This window comes from Mirounga angustirostris, unplaced genomic scaffold (genome assembly GCF_029215605.1).
Source record: "Mirounga angustirostris isolate CCGP_5_RB_7025 unplaced genomic scaffold, mMirAng1.0.hap1 SCAF_16, whole genome shotgun sequence".
Lineage (NCBI taxonomy): Eukaryota > Metazoa > Chordata > Mammalia > Carnivora > Phocidae > Mirounga > Mirounga angustirostris.
Window position 1 is genome coordinate 54,692,099 of NW_026991724.1, and position 18,009 is coordinate 54,710,107.

At 52.0% G+C, this 18,009-nt stretch overlaps 2 protein-coding genes across 4 annotated transcripts in view; one reads left to right on the top strand and one right to left on the bottom strand.

Annotated features, from left to right (window-relative positions):
• Positions 1-5,742, top strand: part of SPACA6 (sperm acrosome associated 6) — a 20,243-nt gene extending 14,501 nt beyond the window's left edge. For all 3 annotated transcript variants that reach the window (XM_064581811.1, XM_045892064.3, XM_064581813.1), the window contains exon 9: positions 157-5,742. In XM_064581811.1, the coding sequence (XP_064437881.1) occupies positions 157-190 (34 nt within the window). In that variant the 3' untranslated portion in view covers positions 191-5,742. The remainder of the gene's footprint in view (positions 1-156) is intronic.
• On the bottom strand, positions 5,698-17,532 carry HAS1 (hyaluronan synthase 1). The gene is made up of 5 exons (XM_045892016.3): positions 17,230-17,532; positions 12,143-12,847; positions 9,471-9,696; positions 8,733-8,865; positions 5,698-6,373 (listed from the first exon to the last, which is right to left on the bottom strand). Exons 1-5 carry the CDS (start codon positions 17,236-17,238, stop codon positions 5,698-5,700), a joined length of 1,749 nt encoding a protein of 582 aa, XP_045747972.1. The 5' UTR covers positions 17,239-17,532.
• Between the last annotated feature and the right edge of the window lie 477 nt (positions 17,533-18,009).

An 18,009-nucleotide genomic window follows, 5' to 3' on the forward strand; every position in this document is an offset into this window, starting at 1 on the left:
CTTCCTCCTCCAGTTTCAGGAGTCCAAGCCCATAGGCCCTCTTCTCTCAGATCCAAGAGTGCAGGCCTTGTCTACCTTTGGGACCCAGGCTTCCAGGACCCAGATATCTAATCCCAAAACTTTCCCACCAACACAAATGCCTCCTTGTTTCCCCAGGATGTTCTTTCGATGGTACTTCAAGGGCAACTAACAAAGGTATCTTTTTCTTACTTCCTTACCCGGTTTTCATTCCTAAAATAAAGAATATATTTCAGCTCTGTAGATTCTTTCATCTTTGAAGGTGGTCACCGCTAACGCAGGTAGGAGGAGGGGCAGCATACCCCAAATATGCCCAGGTGACTATTCCTTTAATGACAGTAATATGTAGAGCTGTCAAGGTACATGCAAGGTCCTGTGCTGAGGACTTTCCGTACAAGCCTAGACCCCTCCCTAGATTGCTGACTGTCTCTTTGACATTTCAACTTGCAGACGATACCCTCAGACGGATTCCTTGATGTCTCTTTGGGTTTTTTGTTGTTGCTTTTGTTTGTTTGTTTTGTGCAAGAAGGTGATTTTATTAAAGCATGGGGACAGGACCTGTGGGCAGAAAGCGCTGCCCTTGATGTCTCTCTGAACGCCTGTTCCTCCTCAAGGCTTTCCTGCTGAAGGCACCACCATCCACCCAGCTGCTCATCCCGAAACCCGCGTTTAATTCCTCCCCCACTTCTACTTCCATGACTCAGCCTTTTTAACTCCTAAACATCTTGTGTAGCTGCCCTCTGTCTGTGGTCCCAGTCACCATCGTCTCTTGCCTGGATCACTGCAGCAGCATCCCCACTCGCCTCCCTGCCCCGAATCAGCCTTGCCTCACTCCGGTCCATCCTCCACATGGCAGCCAGAGTAATATTTTAAAGTATGTCAGATCATGTCACTCCTCTGCTCAAAAGCCTTTGGTGGCTCCCTATTGCCATTGGAACAAATCCAATTCCTTGTCAAGGCCTCTAAGATGCTCCAGGTTCTGGCCCTTGCTGACCTGGCAGGCCTTGTCCCCTACCACTCTTCTCCCTTGATCTTTTTACCCTGCACTTTGTCTGGCCTTTGCTTATTCCTTACATTTGTCATGATTCTTGTCATCCTCTCCAGGACCTGGTTACGTGCTGTTTCCTGCCTAGAATAAGGTTTTCTCCCTTTTGTGTCTAGTTAACTCAGTTACAGTTTCCCCTGAAAAGCCTTTACATATATTAACCTATTTAATCCCCACGATGAGTCTGTGTATCTGGTGCTATTTTTGCCGGACTCCACCTCCCTTTTCTTGTTCCCCTCTTTACCCTCTAGCCCCACTAGCCATTTTTTTTTTTTTTTTTTTTGTCCCTGGAACACGCAAAGCTCAGTCCCATGTTCGGGCTTTTGCACATGCTGTCCCTTCATACTTGACATGACTTTACTGTGAACCTCACGGAGCTACCTCCCTCTCACAGCTCCCCGCTCAAATGTCATCTTCTCTGACTACTTCCCTCCCCCTATTTTGGCTTGTGCACAGTACTCATTGGGACTTAATGTCAACTTCTGTTTTTTATTTGGGTTTGTGTCTTCCCACCTAAAGGATAAGTTCCTTCTGGGCATCTACTCATTCTTGTTCACTGATATAGTCCCCTTTACTGACTCACTCATTCAGAGAATATTTACTGAGTACTTCTATGTGCCAGGCATTTTCAAGGTACTGTAGAGACAGCAGTGAAGAAATCAGAACAGACAAAAATCTGCACCCTCATGGAGTTTAGATTCTTTTGGTGGGGCGGGGGGGCAGAGGGAGGAGAGAAAGAATCTTAAGCAGGCTCCACACCCAATGTGGAGCCCAAGGTGGGGCTCGATCTTACAATCCTGACATCATGACCTGAGCTGAAATCAAGAGTCAGATGCTTAACCGATTGAGCTACCCAGGCGCCCCATGGAGTTTAGATTGTAATGGATGGTTAGATAATAAACAAGAAAATTAAGCACAATAAGACATGGATCAAAGCAAAAACAGCAGGGACAAAAGCCCCTGAGTGTGCCTAGTGTTGGGGACGTGGCCGGGAGGCATATGGAGCAGAACTTTAATGAAAGAGTAGGCAGTGAGGTCAGAGAGGATGTGAGGGGACCAGATCATGGAGGACCTTGGCCACTGTAAGGTCTGGATTTTCCTGAGATGAGAGTTATGGGCAGTTTTTGAGGCGAGGAAGGTCATGATATGATTTGAGTTGCATGGCTACTGCATAGATAAACTGTAGGGGGCAGGGGTGGAACTAGGAACTGCTGTTAGGTGCTGTGGTAATCTGGACAGCTTTAATCCAGGAAGGAGATGCAGCTCGGGGACAAAGTGGTGACAGTGAGGAGCAGTGGCTCTAGATCCGTCCTGAAGGTAGAACCAGTGGGGTTTGCTGATGGATCAGAATGTTGGGTGTGAGGGGAAGAAAAAAGAAGGGGCAGGTGTCAATGGTCATGGCAGCCGCAATGTCAGTAGAACCCTCTGCCATGACGGGAACATTCTAGATGTGCTCTGTCCATGTGGTGGCCTCCAGCCACCTGTGGCCATGAAGCAGGTCAAATGTGGCCAGTGACACTGAGGAGCTAAATTTATTTTTTTTTAAGATTTTATTTGAGAGAGAGTGAGGGAGAGAGCGGGACGGAGCAGAGGCAGAGGGAGAAGCAGGTTCCCTGCTGAGCAGGGAGCCCAACGTACGACTCAATCCCAGGACCCTGGGATCATGACCCGAGCCGAAGGAAGATGGCTTAACCGACTGAGCCACCCAGGCACCCCCGAGGAGAGCTAAATTTATAATCTTTTATAGCTTTAATAATTTAAATTGTCCCTCATCTATGAAAACAGAAGTCACAGAGGCAGGTGTCTGGGGACCCTGGGTATAACTCCGGATCACACTCTTTGTTTACTTAACTAGGAGCTACTGGAAGGCAGGGGCTGCCTCTCATTCATTTCGGTATTTGCAAACCCGGCAAAATGTGGAATTCAGTACATACTTAGTAAATGGTTTGGGGACTGATTGACATCATCAAAGAATGAGTGAATGAAAAAAAAAAAAGTCCAGGAATTTAGAGGTGAGGTCTGATCTGAAGATACAAGTTGCAGAGCCCCCTCTCCAGGCATGGAGCGTGAATGAGGCACGCAGAGCCACGCCGCTGGATACACAGAGGAAATGAGTGTAGACGGATAAGAGAAGTGGGTAGGAGGAGGTTTCTCCAAAGGTAAGCAGTCCGAACCATGAAGAGGAACTGAGAAGGAAAAACGGGGAAAGCAAGGCAGCTGCGGCATTCTGAAAGCCAGGCGAAGAAAACATTTCAAGGAGATAGTGATCAGCTGGGTCACATGCTGCCACATGGTGAAAGATAAGGCCTGAGAACTGGCCGTTGGTTTTAGCAAGCTGGACATCACTGATGAACCTGACCAGAGCCATTTCCATAGAGCGGTGGGGGGGAGCCATCTGATTGGCATGGGTTTAAGCCACACTCGTCATGCAAAAGGGAAATGCAAATCAAAACCACAGTGAGATACCATTTCACACCCCCTGGGAGGCTATAATCAAAAAGTCAGGTGAGGGGCACCTGGGTGGCTCCGTCGGTTAAGCGTCTGCCTTCGACTCAGGTCATGGTCCCAGGGTCCTTCGATCGAGCCCCGCATCGGGCTCCCTGCTTAGTGGGGAGTCTGCTTCTTCCTCTCCCTCAACCCCTCGCCCCACTCATGCTCTCTCTCTCAAATAAATAAAATCTTTTTTTTTTTTTAAGTCAGGTGATAACAAATGTTGGTGAGGATGTAAGGAATTCGGAACCCTCCTACTTTGCTGGTAGGAATATAAAATGGTACTGGCATTGTGAAAACCATCTGGCACTTCCTCAATAAAATTAAACAGGATCACCATATGACTCAGCAACTCCATTCCCAGAGAATTTAACCTGTGTTCACACAAAAACTTGTATGTGAATGTTCGTAACATTATTCACAGTGGCCAAAAAATGGAAACATCGCAAATGTCCATCAACTGATAAATGCATAAACCAAATGCGATACTTCCCTACAATGGAATATTATTTGGCAATAAAAAGGAATGAGCCAGTGATACATGCAAATCTGTAGAGACAGAGAGTAGATTATGGTTGCCTAGGGCATCGAGGTGGTTTTGGGGTGAGGAATGAAAGGGACTGCTGGTGGTCATAGGGTTCCTCTTTGGGGGTGAGGGAAATGTTCTAAAATCAGATTACGGTAATGGTTGCACAAGTCTATAAACTTACTAAAAACCACTGAATTACACACTTGACATGGCTGAACTTTGTGGGAGAGAAATTGGAGACAAATATAAACAGCTCTCAAGGAGTTTTGCTGTTAGAAATGAGACAGGATGGGGTGCCTGGCTGGCTCAGTCGGTAGATCATGCAGAAGATCTTGATCTCAGGGTCATGAGTTTGAGCCCCACTGGGGGTAGAGATTACTTAAAAAAAATGAGACAGTAGTTCAGGAGGAAATAGGTCAAGACAGGGAGTCTTAAAAATCAGAGAGTGAGGGGCACTGGGTGGCTCAGTTGGTTGAGTGTCTGCCTTCGGCTCAGGTCATGATCCCGGGGTCCTGGGATCAAGCCCCGCATCGGGCTCCCTGCTCAGCGGAGAGCCTGCTTCTCCCTCTCCCTCTGCCGCTCCCAATGCTTGTGCTCTCTCACTCGCTCACTCTATCAAATAAGTAAATAAAAATCTTTTAAAAATGTATTTTAAAAATCGGAGAATGACAGCACATTTGGATGCTGAGGGGAAAGACCCGTGGGGAGGCAAGAATTGATGACGTGGGAAGAACAGAAGGAGTGAGATCTTTGAGTAGACCAGAGGGTATGAGGTCCAGTGCCCCAGTGGAAGGGGTTGGCATTGGAAAAGGCAGTTCACCCTCACGAATGGGGGAAGGTGGCCTGTGTGGGCACAGATGCAAACCAGTGGAAAGACGTGCAGGTGGGACTGAAAGTTTTCTTCCTCACCTTTGTTTTCCCAGTGAGATGGAAAGCAAGCTAAGGGTGAGGTGCTAGGCGTTTGAGGAGACAAGGTATGACTTACCTTTCTTAGACAGTAGCCAAGTGGATGGACCAGGGAAGGGCCCTCCACGGTACCTAAGAGTGTCCCCACATAGTAGGCACTGCGTAAGTATCGGTGATGAGAAGTTGAGAAATTTCACCCTCACAACTGACCCAGGGGATTATTATCCATTTCCCGAGGAAGGAGCCTGTCTACGTTCGAACAGCTGGTACCCAAGACAGAGCCACGAGTCCCCACCCTTCGACCCTGTAGCCCTTCAGTTCTCAAAAAAAAAAAAAAAAAAGTGGGGGGGGAGACTCAGAAGAAAATAAATAAAATTCTTTATTATATCCTAATCACACAGTACAAACGGATATTAAATAAGAACAGGGAGAAAGCAGGCCCCTGGACAGCATGTGGGGACCCTTGTCCCCCCCCCTAAAAATGCACGCCCTGATCAATAAATACCCCTCCCCAGGGACCCTGAAGTCCCAGCCCCCAAACGGCCCAGGTTGAAGAATCTTGGGTCCACCCGTCGCTTCACAGAGGAGGGAAACTGAGGCCCAGAGAATCACCCGGCAAGTGCGTGGCTCTGTTCCCCGCCCCCCCCCCCCCGCGGGTCTCCTCCCGCCTCCCCGAAGTCCCTCGGGCCAGCAGCCCGCACACCTGCACTCACACCTGGACCCGGTAGCCACCCGACCGCCGCCGGCAGAGCCTCCGCACGCCCCCCCAGTAGAGCGCCAGCATGACCGCCCAGTACCCCACGTAGGCGCCAGCGCCCGCGGCCAGGTGGCGGGCCTCGGCGGCGCGGGCAGGGCCGCTCCAGTCGGCCCGGGCCTCGCGCACCACGCCGCGGACCAGGCCTCCCAGCAGCAGCAGAGCCCAGACGGCCAGCGGCAGCAGCGGCACGTAGCTGGCGGCCAGCGCGCGCCGGCCCGAGGTGCCCCAGCCGCTCCGGTTCATGGTGGCGAGCGCCAGGAACTTGGCGGGCAGCAGGCCGCCCATGTAGAGCGGCGCGTAGAGCGAGAGCAGCAGCATGCGCGCGCAGCCGCGCAGCCAGGCCGCGAAGGCCGCCTTGGCCAGCGCCACGCCCTGCACGCACAGCAGCACCCACAGCAGCGCCCACGGGCGGCCCGCGTAGAAGAGCCGCAGCACGGTGGCCGCCACGAAGAAGGGGAAGAGCCCCGCGACCACGGCCTCGTAGGTCATCCACGCGTGGTGGCGGTGCCACCAGAGCGCGTTGTACAGCCACTCGCGGAAGTAGGACTTGGACCAGCGCGTCTGCTGGCTCAGCCAGCGCAGGAAGGACGACGGGGTCTCGGAGTAGCAGCGCGAGCGGGACGTGTACCTGCGCCGGAGGGACGAGGCGGGGCTTCAGCACGGCCCTCCCTGCGGCCGGGACAGCGATCGGGGCGGGAGAAGGCCACCGCGCCGGGCGGCCACGGGGCCGCAAGCCTGCCTGACCTCCCTGGGCCTCGCGTTGCCGTGAGCAAAACGGCCTCGACCAGGATTCCTACCTAATAGGGCTGCGGTGAGCACCGAATCAGGACTCGTGCCGCCTGCTGAGCTCAGGATGTTGGACTTGCTCAGTAAGTATTAGGAACTACTACTGTGGGCGCCTGGGTGGCTCAGATGGTCGAGCGACTGCCTTCGGCTCAGGTCATGATCCTGGAGTCCCGGGATCGAGTCCCGCATCGGGCTCCCTGCTCGGCGGGGAGCCTGCTTCTCCCTCTGACCCTCCCCCCTCTCATGCTGTCTCTCATTCTCTCTCTCAAATAAATAAATAAAATCTTAAAAAAAAAAAAAGAAAAGAAAAGAAACTACTACTGTGGGCGCCTGGGTGACTCAGATGGTTAAGCGTCCGCCTTCGGCTCGGGTCATGATCCCAGGGTCCTGGGATCGAGCCCCGCATCGGGCTCCCGGCTCGGCGGGGAGCCTGCTTCTCCCTCTCCCACTCCCCCTGCTTGTGTTCCCTCTCTTGCTGAGTCTGTCTCTGTCAAATGAATAAATTTTTAAAAAATCTTAAAAATAAATAAATAAGGGGCGCCTGGCTGGCTCAGTCGTTAAGCGTCTGCCTTCGGCTCAGGTCATGATCCCAGAGTCCTGGGATCGAGCCCCACATCGGGCTCCCTGCTCGGCGGGGAGCCTGCTTCTCCCTCTGACCCTCTCCCCTCTCAGGCTGTTTCTCTCTCACTCGCTCTCTAAAAAATAAGTAAAATCTTTAAAAAAGAAAAAAAAAAGAAAGAAACTACTACTGTTTGCACAATGACTAATACCACGACTGCCGTTACTAATATCATTACAGTTACTGACCTATTACTAGTGCTATCACTAATCTATTACGAATACTTTAGTGGTCACTCTTACTGGCAGGCCCGGTGGTGAGGGATAAGCCAGGCGATGTTCCTACCCGGGGCAGCCCATGTGTTCAAGCTCAAGGGACCATTAGGCCCCCTTCCTGTGGCCACAGCGGACATCCCAGTCAACCCCACCCAGTTCGCAGCTAAGCCCACACAAGGCTAGGATCCCGTTTCTGGAACGTCATCAAGTGGGCCACTAACAGTCAAGTTTGTTAGGAGGCGTCAAACTATTCTACCCCACGGGTATTACTTGACACCCTCCCGCTCCTTCCCCTGTGTGGTCTGGCATCCCCAGTAGCCTCCCTGCCCTGCCCTTGTCTCCTGCAGTCTGTACTCAAAACAGCTGCCAGAAGGATCCTATCACAACTCTGCCCAGAACCTCCCATGGCTCCCTCATCTTCGTTCAAAGTTCTTGGGTGGCCTCTAAGCCTTTCTTGAGTGCTCCCCGTCACCACTCTGTCCTCCTCCCCTGACGCTCTCCCCCTTGCTAGGGCTCCAGCTGCACCGTTTCCAGCCTCCATCCCTGCCCTTCCTAGGGCATCCTAGTTAACATTTCATTCCCTGCTCCCAGACTCTCTAACCCCCTTTCCTGGCACGTCCATTATCCAGCCTACTACATGTTCTCCTTAGTTACTGTCTCCCCAGTAGGTATGAGCATGAATCTGTGTCTCTTGGTAACTGCTGCATCCTCAGAGCTTGAAACATTGTAATGAGGGGTGCCTGGCTGGCTCTGCCAGAAGAGCGTGCTGTTCTTGATCTTGGGGTCATGAGTTCAAGCCCCACACTGGGCATAGAGAGTACTTAAATAAATAAACTTAAACAAAAACACATTATAATGAATGTTTGCCTTGTGAATGAATGCATGAATTCCCTTGGTGTACCCCAAGTTCTCTCTGGCCCTTTCACAGGGTCTAGCTTTGTAGAAATCTCTTTCCCCTGAACTCGACCTGGTTGAACCCATACTCCCCGAGTCTCACTGAATTACAACTCTTCCTGAAGCACTTGATTCTTCTTGCTCACTCTCTCACTAGATCCCACTCTCTTTCCCTCCCCACCTCACCTGAAGTAATCTGCGCTGCCGGGGGAGAGCCATCCTGCCCCATCTCATGTGGTTTATTCTAGGCGGAATTCCCCACCCTCACCTTGCCTCATTTAGTAGAGTCCATTGGGTCACATAATCAATGCAAATGCCACCCCTACTCCTTCTAGTATCTTCCACTCTCCCCTAACGTCTCATTTGGTAGAGCCCACTGTCCTGCACGATAACTTGGGTTTGGAGAATTCCCAACACACACACAGAGTCACTGGCCTCCACACACACCCAACTACCAGATCCCCTCTGCTTACTTGGTCGCATAGCCCATGCTGAGCATGCGGTTGGTGAGGTGCCGGTCATCCCCAAAGGTGCAGTGGGTACCCAGGAACTTCTGGTTGTACCACGCCTCAAGGAACTGCTGCAGGAGGTTGTTCCTGTACAGGCCTAGGTGGGGGTGGGGAGTACAGGACCATCAGCCTCTACTGTGCCCAGTACTGTCCCCAATCCTATCTCCCAACCCAGTTCACCTCCAATTCTGGCCCCATCCTCAACCATCTCAATCCTGTCCTCAGCCCTATCTCCAGCAACAACTCTAGCCCCAATCCCATTCTCAACACCAATCCTTCTTCAACCCTATACCCATCCCAAATGTGCCCCAATCCTGTCCCTGACCCACACCCACATCCACTTTGACAGCAAAGCCACCCCAACTCCATCCTCGACCCCATATCCATTCTCAGTCCTATCCCCTACCCATCCCCATCCAAAAACCCTTCACCAACCCCAAACTTGGCCCCAACCCTTTCCTTGACTCCAATTCCATCCCATTCCCTTCCCTAAACCTTTCCCCATTCCCTATCCCCATCCACACCCTTTCTCCAACCCCACCAAACGCCATCCCGCCTCCAACTTCCAGTTGTGTCCCTATCCCCAACCCCTGTTGCAGCCCCATCTTTGTCCCCAATCTCAATCATATCCTCAACCCGTTCTGGCTCCCTCTCGCCCCCTCCACCCTATCCATGCCCTTCCCAAGTCCTACCCCTGCTCACCTAGGGGACCACTGATGCAGGACACACAGTGGAAGTAGCTCTGACAAGCCCGCTCCACGTTGAAGGCCACCCAGTACCGCAGGCTGCTTAGGAAGCTGACCCAGGAGTCCAGGGGGTTAAGGATCCGCACATCCCCCCCAACAGCTCCTACCCGGGGGTCCTCATCCAGCACCCGCACCAGCTCCAGCAGTGCCATGGGGTCCAGCCTTGTGTCCGAGTCACAGACCTGTGGGGTGGAAAGGGCCAGGATCAGGCCAAATCCCTGCCCAGGGCTGGTGCTTGAGGGGAAGGCACCAAAGGGTGGGGAGCTGCTGGGACACTCCGCACCCAATCTGAACACAACTTTCAATTTTGTAGTCATTTTCAATGTCTAATCACACTTTAAGATGACCTCCCTAAGACCCATAACCTTGTATCATACCCTCCTCTGGCATGTGGGCAAGACCTGTAACTTGCTTCTAACCCACAGGATATGGCAAAAGTGATGGCACATAACTCCCATGATTATATTGCCTTATATGCAAATAGTAAAGGAGTTTTGCAATGTAATTAAGATCCCTGGGGCACCTGGGTGGCTCAGTCGTTAGGTGTCTGCCTTCGGCTCAGGTCATGATCCCGGGGTCCTGGGATCGAGCCCTGCATTGGGCTCCCTGCTCCACAGGAACCCTGCTTCTCCCTCTCCAACTCCCCCTGCTTGTATTCCCTCTCTCGCTGTCTCTCCCTCTGTCAAATAAATAAATAAAATCTTAAAAAAAAAAAATCTCTAATCTACTGAGATTTCCTGGGTGGGTCTGACCTAATCAGGTGAGCCCCCCCTTTTTTTTTTAAGATTTTATTTATTTATTTGACAGAGAGAATGAGAGAGAGAGAGCACATGAGAGGGGGGAGGGTCAGAGGGAGAAGCAGACTCCCTGCCGAGCAGAGAGCCCGATGCGGGACTCGATCCAGGGACTCCAGGATCATGACCTGAACTGAGCCACACAGGCGCCCCCAGGTGAGCCCTTTAAAAGAAGGTCTAGAAGTCAGAGACTTTCTCTTGCTGATCTGGAAGAAGAAGTATTATGGCTGCAAGAACATGAGTTCTGCCCACAAACACATTCGCTTGGAAGAGGCCCCTGAGCCTTAGATAGGACCCAGCTCCAGCTGACATCATGATTATAGCCTGATGGTACCTGAACAGAGGAACCAGCTAAGCTTCGCTCAGACTCCTGATTCATGGAAACTAGGAGATAAGTGTTTTGTTTCAAGCTGCCAAATTTGTGGTCATCTGTTAGGCAGCAATAGAAAACTAATGCAGTGCATTACTGAATGAGTTTCTACTTTGGATGAAGACAGGAAGAAATCTCTACGTTGAATGGGTGAATAAAGCAATGAATGATTTCTACATTGGATGGATAAATGAATAAATCTTTAGATTGAGTGGATGACTGGATGGATGGATGGATGGATGGATGGGTGAACGAGGGAAGGAAAGAGGTTGCATCCAACAGGTAATGAATGAACAAAATAAATGAATGACCTCCGTACTGGAGAGATGGATGTAAGAAGGGACGAGTGATGTCAACTACAATTAAAAAAAAAAAAAAAAGAATGTATGAGTAAGAGTGAAAGAAAGAGTATAGAGTATGCAACTTGAGGTTGAATGAATGAAGAAAGGGAGGAGTTGGGTGCCTGGGGGGCTCAGTTGGTTAGGCGACTGCCTTCGGCTCAGGTCATGATCCTGGAGTCCCGGGATCGAGTCCCGCATCGGGCTCCCTGCTCGGCGGGGAGTCTGCTTCTCCCTCTGACCCTCCCCCCTCTCATGTGCTCTCTCTCTCCTCTCATCCTCTCTCTCAAATAAATAAATAAAATCTAAAAAAAAAAGGGGGGGAGGAATTAATGAATCGCTACACGATGAATAAAATGAGTGGTCTCCTTATTGGATGGACGGATAGAGGGACGTAAGAACGAAGGAGAGACGGAAAGAATCCCTACACTGAATGCTGGATAAAAAAGGGAGTTAGAGGTCCATTCTGGGGCGCCTGGGTGGCTCAGTTGGTTAAGCGACTGCCTTCGGCTCAGGTCATGATCCTGGAGTCCCGGGATCGAGTCCCGCATCGGGCTCCCTGCTCAGCGAGGAGCCTGCTTCTCCCTCTGACCCTCCTCCCTCTCATGTGCTCTCTCTCTCCTCTCATCCTCTCTCTCAAATAAATAAATAAATAAAATCTAAAAAAAAAAGGGGGGGTGGAGGAATTAATGAATCGCTACACGATGAATAAAATGAGTGGTCTCCTTATTGGATGGACGGATAGAGGGACGTAAGAACGAAGGAGAGACGGAAAGAATCCCTACACTGAATGCTGGATAAAAAAGGGAGTTAGAAAGAGGTCCATTCTGGGGCGCCTGGGTGGCTCAGTTGGTTGAGCGACTGCCTTCGGCTCAGGTCATGATCCTGGAGTCCCGGGATCGAGTCCCGCATCGGGCTCCCTGCTCGGCGGGGAGTCTGCTTCTCCCTCTGACCCTCCCCCCTCTCATGCTCTCTGTCTCTCATTCTCTCTCAAATAAATAAATAAAATCTTAAAAAAAAAAAAAAAAAAAGAGGTCCACTCCGCTTTCCGCCCTGAAGGAAGAAGCCTAGCGAAGAGGGACTGCGAGCGTCAGGGGCGCGGTGGGGCGCGCGCACTCGCACTCACCTGCACGTAGTCCACGGAGTCGCCGAGGGCCTTGAAGGCCGTGTACATGACCTCGCGCTTGCCGCCCCAGCGCTGCGCCACGCACACGCACCTGTGCGTCCTCACGAGCGCCTCGACCGCCAGCCGCCCCGGGTCCTCGGCCTCCACCTCCCGGTAGGCGCCCGCGCCTGCAGCGCCCGCCGCCGCGGGTTCCCAGGGCTGGTGGTAGTTGCCGTCCCACACGTACGTGGCGGGGTCCTCGTCGGCGAACACCTCGCGGAACATGTCCACCATGTAGAGGTCCTCGGCGCGGTTGCCGTCCACCACCATGAGGACGCGCAGCCGCGCGCGCGGGTACCGCAGGGCGCGGGCGGACGCCAGGCACTGGCGCAGGTACGCCGGGTCCTCCTGGTACGCCGAGATGGTCAGCGCCACGCTGCGCGCCGCCGCCGCGTCCGGGGGCCCCCGCGCCGCCGCCCGCCGCGCCGCCGCCGCCCCCCGCCGGTGCTCCAGGGACGCGAAGAGGCTCTGCGCCACCAGGTGTGCGGAGAGGAAAGCCCCGTAGAGACCGAAGGCCAGGAGGCCGTGGCGATCGGAGGCGAGCGGCACCCCGGCGGCGTAGGCCCAGGTCATGAGGCCCAAGATGAGCAGCGCGAAGGTGATAGTCAGCACCCGCCGGGCCAGGCCAGAGCAGTGGCGGGCGGCCGGGGTGGGCTTGGGCGCGTCCTGCTGGGAGCAGAGAGAGGGGATAGCAGGGGGAAGAGTCCTGAGATCCTCTTCTGGGAAGGGAAGACCTAGGGTTTTTGCTTTCCCCCAAGCCAATACAACATCCCCTTTTTGTAAAGAAAATCCCCTGGGAGGGGGGTGGGGGGGCGCCTGGGTGGCTCCGTCGTTAAGCGTCTGCCTTCGGCTCAGGTCATGATCCCAGGGTCCTGGGATCGAGCCCCGCATCGGGCTCCCTGCTCAGCAGGAAGCCTGCTTCTCCCTCTCCCACTCTCCCTGCTTGTGTTCCCTCTCTCACTGTGTCTCTCTCTGTCAAAGAAATAAATAAAATCTTAAAAAAAAGAAAGGAAAGAAAGAAAGAGAGAGAGAGAGAGAGAAAGGGAAGGAAGGAAGGAAGGAAGGAAGGAAGGAAGGAAGGAAGGAAGGAAGGAAGGAAGGAAGGAAGGAAGGAAGGAAGGAAGGAAGGAAGGAAGGAAGGAAGGAAGGAAGGAAGGAAGGAAGGAAGGAAGGAAGGAAGGAAGGAAGGAAGGAAGGAAGGAAGGAAGGAAGGAAGAGAAAGAAAGAAAGAAAATCCCCTGGGTACTGCAAAGTTATTTCCACTAATGAAAATAATTGTGGCAAACAGCAAAGCTCCATGCCTGATTATAGTATATTGATTCTAATACATTTTTCCCCACATTTTAAACAGCTCTTCAATCCATGAGGATTACACTCAACGGAATGTCACAGTTTAATTAACAGGGGATCTCCTCCCCTCCCGCTTCTTGGTGGCACATAAACACTCATCTCACAATTAAAGGTTTCTTAGTGTTGAGATCATCATCATCATCTTAAAAATAATGCAATATGAGGGTGCCTGGGTGGCTCAGTCCTTGAGTGTCTGCCTTCGGCTCAGGTCATGATCCCGGGGTCCTGGGATCGAGCCCCACATCGGGCTCCCTGCTCAGCGGGAAGCCTGCTTCTCCCTCTCCCACTCCCCCTGCTTGTGTTCCCTCTCGCTGTCTCTCTCTCTGTCAAATAAAGAAATAATTTTTTTTTAATGCAATATGGTATGTACCAGGTGCTGCTATAAGCCTTTTATAGAAACTTATTTTAATCCTCAGGACAGTCCTATGAGGTAGGTACTATTATCCCCATTTTACAGCCGAGGCAACTGAGTCAGAGAGAGGTGCAGCAACCTGCCCAAGGTCACAGCTGGATAGCAGAGAAGCCAGGATTTGAAACTAAGAATCCGGTCATTGAACTACCAGCTTAAATACTGGCTTTACTTGTCGGGAGAGCTGGGGATGGGGGGGCAGGAGATAATGTTTACTGCCACCATACACATAGCAAAACTGAGGACTGATTAGCCAGGAAGAGTGGCTTGCTCAAGGTCATGAAGCTCACAGGTGGAGGAGTCTTTTCTCTGACTTCCCAAAGGAACGACCACATTCTCCTTCATTGCTCAGGTTCCCGACAGGGCCAAGTGCCCAGTACATGTTGCAGGAAGAGCTCAGAATCAGAGAGAGGGGTGCCTCCGTTTTCTCATCTTGTAAAATGAGGATTTAGCCCCTTCTACACGCCAAGTACTGTCCAAGTGTGGTGGATACTGTTGCTCCTATTACATATAAGGAAACTGAGGCACAGGGCAGTGATTTCTCTTGCCCAAGGCCATTCAGGCAGTCTGGCTCCATCGTCCTCTAAACTGCCTCCTGTGTCACCAGCTCCCATCTCATGGGCTTCTTTACGAGTTAAATGAGTCATTAGGACACAGATTTGTGTCGTCCAATACAGGCGTCACCAGCCACACGTGGCTACTGGGTCCTTGAAAAACAGCCAGTAGGACAGAGGAACTGAATTTTTAATTTTATTTAAATATTTAACGTCAGAAACTGACACTTGATTCAATTATTGGAAAGCTTTTAAGTATGTTTGAAACAAGTAGGGTGTGGGAAGCTGCTTTTTCATTGGTAAATTTTATGAAATCTAAATGCAGATCAAGTATCTCCAATGAAAATACAGCATCTGGGGCGCCTGGGTGGCTCAGTTGGTTAAGTGACTGCCTTCGGCTCAGGTCATGATCCTGGAGTCCCGGGATCGAGTCCCGCATCAGGCTCCCTGCTCGGCAGGGAGCCTGCTTCTCCCTCTGACCCTCCCCCCTCTCATGTGCTCTCTGTCTCTCTCATTCTCTGTCTCAAATAAATAAATAAAATCTTTAAAAAAAAAAAAAAAGAAAATACAGCATCTGCGTGAGATGTGCTACACATCTGGATTCTGAAGCCTTAGTTTGAAAAAAAAAAGAGTAAAATATCTCGTTAATATTTTTGTATTGGTTACATACTGAAATGATAGTTTTAAAAATCTTGTTTTGAAGTTTTATGTTATGTTGTAGCAAATATAGGTCTGATGCGTCTATTCATGAAATGATAATATTTCTGAGAGAGCCGGGATTGGCACCCTACAGCCCTCGGGCCAAATGCCTGCTACCCTTTTCACTACAACCCTGCAAGCGAAGACAACATTTTAGTTTGTTTGGTTTTTTAAAGATTTTATTTATTTATTTTAAGATTTTATTTATTTGAGAGAGAGAGACACAGCGAGAGAGAAAACACGAGCAGGGGGAGCGGGAGAGGGAGAAGTAGGCTTCCCGCCGAGCAGGGAGCCCGATGCGGGTCTTGATCCCAGGACCCTGGGATCATGACCTGAGCCGAAGGCAGACGCTTAATGACTGAGCCACCCAGGCACCCCAGATTTTATTTTTTAAGTAACCTCTACACCCAGTGTGGGGCTTGAACTTACAGCCCCGAGATTAAGAAGCACGTGCTCAGGGGTGCCTGGGTAGTTCAGCCAGTTAAGCACCTGCCTTTGGTTCAGGTCATGATCCCAGGGTCCTGGGATCCAGCCACACATGGGCTCCCTGCTCAGCAGGGAGTCTGCTTCTCCCTCTCCCTCTGCTGCTCCCCTTGCTTGTATTCTCTTTCTCTGTCAAATAAATAAATAAAAATCTTAAAAAAAAAATCGCATGCTCTACCAACTGAGCCAGTTGGGCATCCCTAGTTTTTACATTTTTAAATAGGTGAAAAAAGTCAAAAGAATAATATTTTGTGGCATATGAAAATTACATGAAATTCAAATTTCAGCATCCTTAAATCAACTTTGATTGGCATACAGTCACATCTGTTTACATACTGTCTATGGCTGATTTCACGCTACACCAAAGTTGAGTAGTTGCAATAGAGATCATATGACACACACACAAAAACTCAAATATTGACTATCTAGCGTTATACAGAAAAAAACTGATGCCCCCTGATATATTGGGTTACATAAATATTATTGATCGTAAGTTTACCTTTTAAATGTGGCTACTAAAAATTTTAAATTATGTATGTGGCTCACATGATGTTTCTATAGGACATGGCTTTTAGCTTCTATAAGTAGAGCTTTGAGCCTAGTAATCACTCAATATTAATGATTACATTATTAAAACACTCAGAAACACACCTGTATCAGCTGTGGACACACAGCCCCACACATATATTCACACATGACAAGAGACACACAGTGTGCCCACACAGGAGGACGTTCATATTCTAGAAGATAACCCAGACACCTGCTGTTAGAACTTAGGGATCCTGAGACCCGCACCAACAGCCACACAGGTGAACTTGGGAGCACGCCCTTGAGCAGGAAGGAGCTAAACCAGGACCGGATGCCCACAGAGCAACAGAGATACAGGCACCCACTTGTGGGTCCGGGTGGGAGCAAAGGGACAGAGCTTCAGAAAACAGTAACAGTTAAGGTTGAGCCCTATGAAGTGGCCTTTTTTTTTTTTAAAGATTTTGTTTATTTATTTGAGAGAGAATGAGAGACAGAGAACACGAGAGGGAAGAGGGTCAGAAGGAGAAGCAGACCCCCCCCCCCCCCCCCCCCCCCCCCGCTGAGCAGGGAGCCCGACGCGGGACTCGATCCCGGGACTCCAGGATCATGACCTGAGCCGAAGGCAGTCGCTTAACCAACTGAGCCACCCAGGCGCCCTGGAGTGGCCATTTTTTAAAGGGCAGAAGTGACCAGATACCTGCGATTTCATTTGGTTCAACTTAATAGTTATTGAGCACATAAACGTAGAAATCCGGCCCACGTGTCGAGCAAATACAGCTCTGCCTCGCCCACCCGCACCCCGCACGCAGACACGGGCTTACAGCGGGATCAGCAAGGACATGTCACTTCTCATACACTACAGGCGCGATGGCCACCTACACAGGGGGATGGAACCCAAGCGCTCCGACCGGGTCACTGTCCCACAGCGACGGTCGCCGTCATGCACAGGAGCGCGCGCGGTGTCCCCCGACCCCCCCACCCACGTGGTCGCACAGGTGCCAGAGTCCCCGCCCGGCCGCACGCACCTGTGTCATCGCCGCGGGTCGGCGGGCGCTCCTCTCCTGCTCGCTCCCGGGTCTCGCTGTGGCTGGGGAGCCCGGGGGTCATTTGAAGACCGACGCAGGCGGGGGCGGAGGAGGGCTGACGTCAGGGAGGAGCTGGGCCAGGGGCCCTGAGGTCACGGACCAGCCGGGCAGCTCCACCCGCTTCCCGCCATTGCCCGCACCCCCGCGCCCGACGGCCTCCCTTCCCAGGGCCGCCGTCTCGCCCTTCCCTGCCCTCCCAGGCCTCCTTCTCGGCTCTGCGCTCTCGTTCCCCGCTCTTCTTTCTCTCCATTTCTGCGCTCCCCTCCCTCGCTTTCTCCCCGCCCCCCCACACCCTCCGTCTTTCCTCCTGTCTGCCCGATTTCTCTGCCCACCTCTCCCGCATCCCAGCCGCTCCCCTCGAAGCCCCGGGGACGAGAAAATGCGCACACGCGCGTGGTTGTGGGTGTGGCCGCGCGCGCTGGCTGTGAGGCCCGCTGTCCGCAAGGAGCTGTGAGTGGTGGTGGGTCTGCATGTGTGCCCGTGCGAGCGTGTGCGCGTGTGCCAGGGCCCGGGGAGGGGGCTGGGCACTGGGATTTGTCTCCCAGGGGCTCCGCCGTGAACTCACAGAGTTGTGCGTCAGCTGCCCCCAGGGAGCCCCGGGAACCTGAGTCAGAGTGAAGGTGGCCTCGCTTAGAGGCCAGAGACGGGGTCCTGGGGCTTCTAAGGCCCCAGCCCCTCAGGACCAGGAGGCTCAGTGATAAATGTCATTGTTTCCATGCC

Bases quoted from the DNA above. Each gene is read 5' to 3' on its own strand.
- HAS1 (XM_045892016.3), bottom strand. The intron at 9,697-12,142 runs GTGAGTGCGAGT...TCCACCCCACAG, and splicing joins ACTCCGTGGACTACGTGCAG to GTCTGTGACTCGGACACAAG. The intron at 6,374-8,732 runs GTAAGCAGAGGG...CCTCCGGCGCAG, and splicing joins AGCATGGGCTATGCGACCAA to GTACACGTCCCGCTCGCGCT.